The 7,606-nt window shown below is 32.4% G+C and overlaps 1 protein-coding gene across 2 annotated transcripts in view; it reads left to right on the forward strand.

Annotated features, from left to right (window-relative positions):
- The window catches only part of LOC140062597 (band 4.1-like protein 4), a 39,168-nt gene extending 33,566 nt beyond the window's left edge, over nucleotides 1–5,602 (forward strand). For both annotated transcript variants that reach the window (XM_072108880.1, XM_072108881.1), the window contains 5 exons: nucleotides 698–808; nucleotides 897–1,022; nucleotides 1,384–1,705; nucleotides 2,382–2,587; nucleotides 3,325–5,602. In XM_072108880.1, coding sequence (XP_071964981.1) covers nucleotides 698–808; nucleotides 897–1,022; nucleotides 1,384–1,705; nucleotides 2,382–2,587; nucleotides 3,325–3,997 — 1,438 coding nt within the window. In that variant the 3' untranslated portion in view covers nucleotides 3,998–5,602. The remainder of the gene's footprint in view (nucleotides 1–697; nucleotides 809–896; nucleotides 1,023–1,383; nucleotides 1,706–2,381; nucleotides 2,588–3,324) is intronic.
- The last annotated feature ends 2,004 nt before the right edge of the window (nucleotides 5,603–7,606 follow it).

Below are 7,606 nucleotides of genomic sequence, written 5' to 3' on the forward strand. Positions count from 1 at the left end.
TAATGGGTCACCTAACTGATAAATATACATGGTTTCAAGAATACCGAAACAAAGCTGGTTCAAGACTATTTTAATCCTTGACTAAAACTAATCCAGGACTAAAGGTAGTCCTGGATTACTAGTTCCGGACTAAAACTTAATCCTTGATTATAAGTTCAGGACTAAAGGTTAGTCATGGATTACTAGTTCAGGACTAAAGGTTAGTCCTGGATTACTAGTTCAGGACTAAAGGTTAGTCCTGGATTACTAATTCAGGACTAAAGGTTAGTCCTGGATTACTAGTTCAGGACTAAAGGTTAGTCCTGGATTACTAATTCAGGACTAAAGGTTAGTCATGGATTACTAGTTCAGGACTAAAGGTTAGTCCTGGATTACTAATTCAGGACTAAAGGTTAGTCCTGGATTACTAGTTTAGGATTAAAGTTATTCCTCTTTAAAATACAGGTTAATAGAAGAAAGTTTTAGCATTAACCATCTACTACTACAAAATTAAAAATGAAATGAATAATATGACATCACCTAATATACACAGAAATCTAATGATTCTGGTCTTGTCATGAAACTCCAAATAAATCATGGATTTCCAATAATTTATAAGTTAGCACAATCTGGTGATTACATTGTCGTGTTTGGTGTGAATTGTTTATTGAACCTGGAAGTAAAACATATATAAAAAATGTCCGTATTTCCTTTTAAGGCATTCTGGAGACAGGCGAGCCAGCAAGGAATTGAAGAAACATATTGAGTATGAACTTGTTGACACTGAGCAGGACGGAGATCCATATGACATTCCTTATAAAAACATTGTGTGAGTTATTTGTTTTTTTAATATTGTTTAGGCATTCTAACCCTAACAAATATTCATGTTCATAAATTATGTTATCCATTTTTTGTAGAACTACTGGAGTTGCAGTTAGAGTGAGCAAATCACCCTTACAGCCTAGGAAGAGAAGCAGAAGCAGAGACAGAAAGAGGCTTAGTCAGTCAAGCATTGAGGGCGACAAACAATATGAAGAGGATGAGTATGTTGTTTTGTTATACTGCATGATAATTTTTTTTGTTAATATTTATATTAATTAGTAATTAATTATTAGTATTATTAATTTTTATTTATTTTATGTGACGTTATCAGTGGCTGATCTCAATCGAGATACAAATAAAATAAGCAAAAAGCTTAATCAAAATGATAAATTAAAACAGCCAGCCAGAAAGAAATTTATAGAATTATTTATGAATTTAGATTCTAAATTACAGTATATTATAATAAAAAATAATTAATTAAATTAGAGCTTTACTTTTTCTTCAGCACAAGCACTTTTCTATTTTAATTGTCAAATATATTTTAATTGAATTGAATTATTTTTTTTCTTATTATCTATTTAGGGACAAGTTCATAACATTATCAATCCAACAACCTACACCCGTACAACAAGCTAGACATAACTCAGGCTATGAACCACCGTACAGTTCTCCAACCCACAAACCCAGACAACAAAACAATGGTCCTCCTCCTCCATACACACAAGCATCTCCAAGTCGAGAAAAGCATCGGAACGGAGAGATTCGTGTTGTGTCTGGACCAGTACGTCCATCAGGGGAAAATGGAGGAAGAGTACCAGATGTTGCCAATGTTGGAGAACGAGGAATGTTTGCTAGGCAACAGGAAGAAAAGATAAAAAGGATGAGTAGAAATGGAAAAGATCAGGTACTGAACTAGTAAAATAAAGAATTAGTTAATTAAGGTTTAATGTCAACTGTAAGCCTATACTACACTAGCAACTTGATCAAACTTTGTCCTATGTGGAGAAGTGTGTGGTGTCTGTCTGACACTAGGTATTGGAGGCTGTCAATTTTCATCCGATCACATGACTGCAATGACTGACTTGATTTGCTGAGTTCACAAACCTTTAAGAAGGTGCAAAGAAGTTGTTAACTGTCTATACTAGCAAACGTTACAAATTTTTCTTGCCAAACATGGAGTTTGCTCAAGTTTGCTTAGAAACTATGGAAAAATCTACTACTAATTTTAGAACTATAGGATAGCTATATATTCTGTCTTTTATAAAAATAAAATTCACACACATGTCCAATCAAATGACGACAAGAGCAATAATATTGTGATGATATAACTTATTTATTGTTGATGATGACATCATTTGATTGGATTTTAACAAATATTATTGTAATATTAAGACAGCATAAATAATGGTTATAATATAGTTCTAGAATGAAAAGTTTTAGTTTTATGTAAGAAAAATATATCTATTTATCGTCTATTGTATCATCCTAGTGTGCCTTAATGCTATAATTAAGTACAAGGTGTACAGAGCCATTGATACAGTATGTATTTTTCAAAACATAATTTCTCTTGTGTTTGCTAGGATGCTGGGAGTGGTTATTACTCTGCTTCTGTGTATAGAGTTGACATGAGTGACACACCAAGCCCAAATCCCTACCTACTTCTACACTCTTCCTTTTGTTCGTACGCCTCATCTTTCTTTAAGACAAAGGAAGATGATGGTTATAAGTTTAGCAGTCAGAGACACAGGCGTGATTCTGGTATTGAAAGTGATTATATTTATCAAAGGTATGTATTTATCAGATAAGAATTTTGATTATTTTGCATCTGTTCTTACATATTAGAAAAACAGCAATGTATATATCAGATATGCATTAACTCAGTTCCTTTCATAACACAAAGTTCATAGATTGTTTAACGTTTTTTAATGTCTATATCATGCCAAAATTGAGGTTTTATTTTTGAACACGCAATTAGAACTCTAGCTCTGTCATATTTGGTATAATTTACACTTTATACTGGTAGTTTAGCTTGGTGTTTAGGAGGAACCAGATAATCCTCTAAATAAATTATTTAAGCTTAGACTGACACTCGACAGTTAGAGGAAAAATGACAAAATCAGCAATGTTGTCAAAACAATATAGATTATCTGATAAAAATCCTAGAAAGTATGCCACGTTTCGATATTCAAGGCTTCTATGAATGGATGTACTGGTTGGGAGCAGAAAAGCTAGTAGACCATACCCAGTACCGTTTTGATTACGATCAATCGGGAAATTACCTCACGACAATCATTCAATTCATGTATTTAATAGCAAGTTTTTAAGATCACTTTAGAATCGCTTGTTACAACGCTTTATATTATTGTACAGTATTCTATATATATATATATATATATATATATGTCTAATTGCAAGTTAAATTCAACCAATCAAATTTCATTTTTTCTATGTTGTTTAAATGACAATAAATACTATAATTGTATATCGTATCGTAAATAATGAGTTCTTATTCTCCTTCTACAGTGATTCAGTAGAATGTCAGTTCAAGGAATCTGTGTCAGATTATGAATGTGAAGATTCATTGGCAGTAAGATTAGATAACACATTACGTATACAAAACTCTTCCAATCAACGGAATATAAAACACCCTCAAGTTGGCAGTGAATTCAAGAGTGGGCATAATTTAATGGCAGAGTCTTTTGGTGAAATTAGCGAGTATCCGTCACTTCATTTAGACTCATCAAAAATTAAACTAGAAGATTTAAAAAGCTGCATGGCTGAACTTTTACGTCCGGTTACCTCAGGATTAGGTCAAAGGTCAAATAGAAACTCTTTTGAGCAAAATGCTTATTTATCTCAGGATGAGATGCATGGATCAGGTATACAATACATGCCAAACGGTAGTGAGTTGTTGGTGTCATCAAGCCCTGGTGTGATTGAACACTGTGGTGACCAGGATGTAAATGATGCTACTTATTCAACAACAGAACAATTGTATGTGCATTCCATTAGAGAGCCTTATGAAAATATGAATCTAGAAATTCAACCGAACCAGTATAGTATATGTGAATATAATCCTAATTTAGAAGCTATAAATTCTTCTACAATTTCCTACTCAAGTCAAGAGGATCTGATGTCTATATATGGAAATAGTGTAAAAGATGAACACTCATCAGGAAGAAATGAAAGTTCATAGAAGTATAAAGTATGAAATCCTCTGCCTCGGTGTGTGCACCTATTACTGCCCCATCATCCCCAGCCTAACTTGTCAGTATGAAATCCTCTGCCTCAGTGTGTGCACCCATTACTGCCCCAACATCCCCAGCCTAACTTAATTGATAGAATATTTTTATGAGTTAAAAAATTGAGTGTCTTGTCAGTCAATCTCTCAATCAATCAACAAATACAAACGATTTATACCGCACTTCAGGTCTGTTTTTAATGAAAAATCACAAAGAACTGCTTTCTTCAACCTTAGTTTTATATAAAGATTGTGTTACAATTAAAATTGCTCTACGAAAACCTGGTATTTAACAATCGAGATCAATTTAAAATCAGTTTAAAATAAGACTTAGTTTATAAGCACGATAAATTATGAAATAGTTTATCCATCGTGTAATTGGTGAGTTGCTTGCTTTTAGATGCGAAGGAAGAAAAAAGAGGAAAACGATTTATATCATAAATGGGGCTGAGAATGACAATCCATAAAAATAAAGACTTTTTAAATGTGTATATAAATTCGGAGGAATATTTATGTTGTGTACATACAGTATATAATTGCTTGCTTTTAATTTACTAAATTATATTTGTAAATTAAGAATTCTGTGTATATGGATACAAATACAAGGTTCTGTGTGAAATTTACCGAAATAATACATTACAATGTATGAATGTAAAATGTTATCTTTAAACTGTTCTTGTTATCAACCATATTGCTTGTAAAAATATACATAACTGCTTTAAAAAAGCATTATTCAGCATTGATTATAAAAAATAGTCTTGTCTCAAAATTGTTCTTATGTATATATGTTAAGTCTGTCTACACTATCAAACTTTATGTGACAAAAAAATGTGACAAATATATGGAAGCCGGACACGATTAGGTCGTACCACTACCATATTTGATCACATCACTACCATATTTGGGCACATTACACGTTTTTGTCAAACTTGTTTGGTAGACAGAGCTTTACAAGAACCGAAATTTGCAGTAATGCAAGTGATTAAATATTGCATATCTATTAAATCAAAACAAGATCAAAGTATGTTTCATTGTTTCCGCAGCATAACTACAACAAACTGAGATCTAATTGTTTACATTTATTTTGTTAATGTGCTTGAAATCATGATTGTTAACGTCATGGTCATCAAAAGTAAATGTTTTAACATTAATTCATTTTAAAAAGATGATTATCTGGTTAAACTGTGATTCATTTTCACTGAACATTTTAAAAAATAAATAATCAAACAATATAACTGTGGAAATGAGGAGCATCAGAACTTGCCTCTTTCCGTGCTGATGGACACAGCACCTAACATCAAGTCTGGTGGCTTTTCCCGCCGCTCCTTTAGGCTGTTATATTCAAGAGAACGGAATCAATAGTTTCCGTGCGGTAACTTATTGTTTATTTAAACATTAAAACATTAAAAAAAATCTAGTGTACAAATTACTGTGAAATACAACAGCACCACATGTTGTCCTCTGTTTTGTTTGTAAACGCCACCAAGATATGCAGCAGCAGCAGATTTTGTGTGTACGATTTGGAGATATATAATATGTAGGCCTACTAATTTCATTCAAAAAGGCATTTAAATTAGCTGTAGATCGTTTTTAGGATTTTGATTGAACATGACGTGGAATCGTTGGAAAATACATAATTATCATCCAATGTACATATATATTTAGCCTATATATGAGTTCCAGTTGCCTGTCGAAGATTCGTATTGCTGCAGCCTGGGCTGGGCCTTGGCCTGTTGCAGGGGTGTCACAAAACCTAAGACCACGAAAGCTAAAACCCCCTAAGACCTAAGATCACGAAAGCTAAGACCCAACACCTAAGATTACAAATACTAAGATATACTACAGCTTAAAAACAATACTTGTTTATCCATACATAATTTTAAACACAGTAGGTTTAATTTATTACCATAAATATAATTTAATACTACCGCAAAACATAGATAAACTCACATTATTTTCGCCCGTTGAGTAAATGTATATTTTTTCTTTACAACAAACAAACTTGACGGGTTGTTTGTTGGTATATATTTACTCCATTGTGTTGGTTCAGAGGATGTTTTTCTTACGCACCTGCCTTTCTTGTATTTTGACTCCAAATTTGTTGACTAACTTTATCCTGAACACCACACTTTAAAATTAGGACTTATAAGTACTTTCAGAAGGAGAAACACATCATAACAAATAAATAAATCCTTTAAATTGATGATTTTACAGATGTGTTTCTTTGTATACTGTAATGTAACTCCTCGAGCTCCCCATGCTCAATGTTTTTGTTTCTATGGAGCGCCAAAAGAGCAACAATAATAGTACAAGTATAAAAACAGAAAGAAAACGAAACAAAAAAACTTATCATGATTTTTAAATTAAAATTTATTTGCCAGTATTTATTTCTTCGTACTTTCATGATTATACTATTATCATTACAATTTTAATTTTACATTGTTCCATCCACACTGTAGATGGACTCCACAGAGTTTTCAGCCCTCTATATAATTTTTGCTCTTTTGACGTTCCATAGAAACAAAAACATTGAACATGGGGTAGGCCTACTGTACTGTAGGCTAGTCATTTTGTGTGCGAGAAAAACGTCTGTAAAATCATCAATTTAAAAATGTATTTGTTACTTTTTATGTGATTCTTTTTCATGAAAGTGCCAATTCTAAGGTGTGGTATTCAGAATAAATGTTTGGAGTTAAAATACAAGGCAGGTGCGAAAGATAAATATTTGTAATCTTAGGTCTGGGTCTTAGCTTTCGTGATCTTAGGTCTTAGGGGGTCTTAGCTTTCGTGGTCTTAGGTTTCGTGACACCCCCTGTTGCAGTGTTAGTACAGTATTAGGCCTAGGCGTTTTAGCCTTGTTAGGCCTAGGATTGGTTGGTCATTTTTTGACATAATTAACACTACAGTAGGTGCGTTTATAAAATCCATATAAATAATAATATTTAATTATTAAAAACCAAATGTTACTGTTTTAATCAATGTGAATCTAATGTAGACATACCCATTTGATTCAAATGACAGGAATCTATTTAGATGTTATATGAAACAAATAATGAATGTTTTATATTTGTGTAATGGTACAAATAATTGCATTTGGTAAATGATGAAAGGTTATATTGCAACTCGGCTGGCGCCTCGTTGAAATAATGTTTATTTGGAAACTTGGACTAGGCATGCTCAAACCCTAAAGCACGTCTGGAGAAGAGAGTCTATGGCAAGTAATCTGCTGTCTGTCAACGTACTAGGCATTTATCATTGAATAAGGGTCAAATCCTTCAAAAAAAATATGCATAACCACATGAACTCCTAACTAAATACATTACAAAAATCACTGAAATGATAGAGCAGAGAAATGTTCATGTGTCCAATAAAATAATATTAAAACTTAAATTACAAGAAAAAGAAATTAACTGTTTAGTTATACAGATCTTAATCTATATAAAGATTGAACATCCCCATTTCTATCAAAATCTGCTCTACTTCATTATGTAGAGAAATAACTGTTGATCCTGAAACAATTAATATACAGTTTATTATCGATAGTTGAGTTTGACAATTCATTCC

Source organism: Antedon mediterranea, chromosome 11 (assembly GCF_964355755.1).
Source record: "Antedon mediterranea chromosome 11, ecAntMedi1.1, whole genome shotgun sequence".
Taxonomy (NCBI): Eukaryota; Metazoa; Echinodermata; class Crinoidea; order Comatulida; family Antedonidae; genus Antedon; species Antedon mediterranea.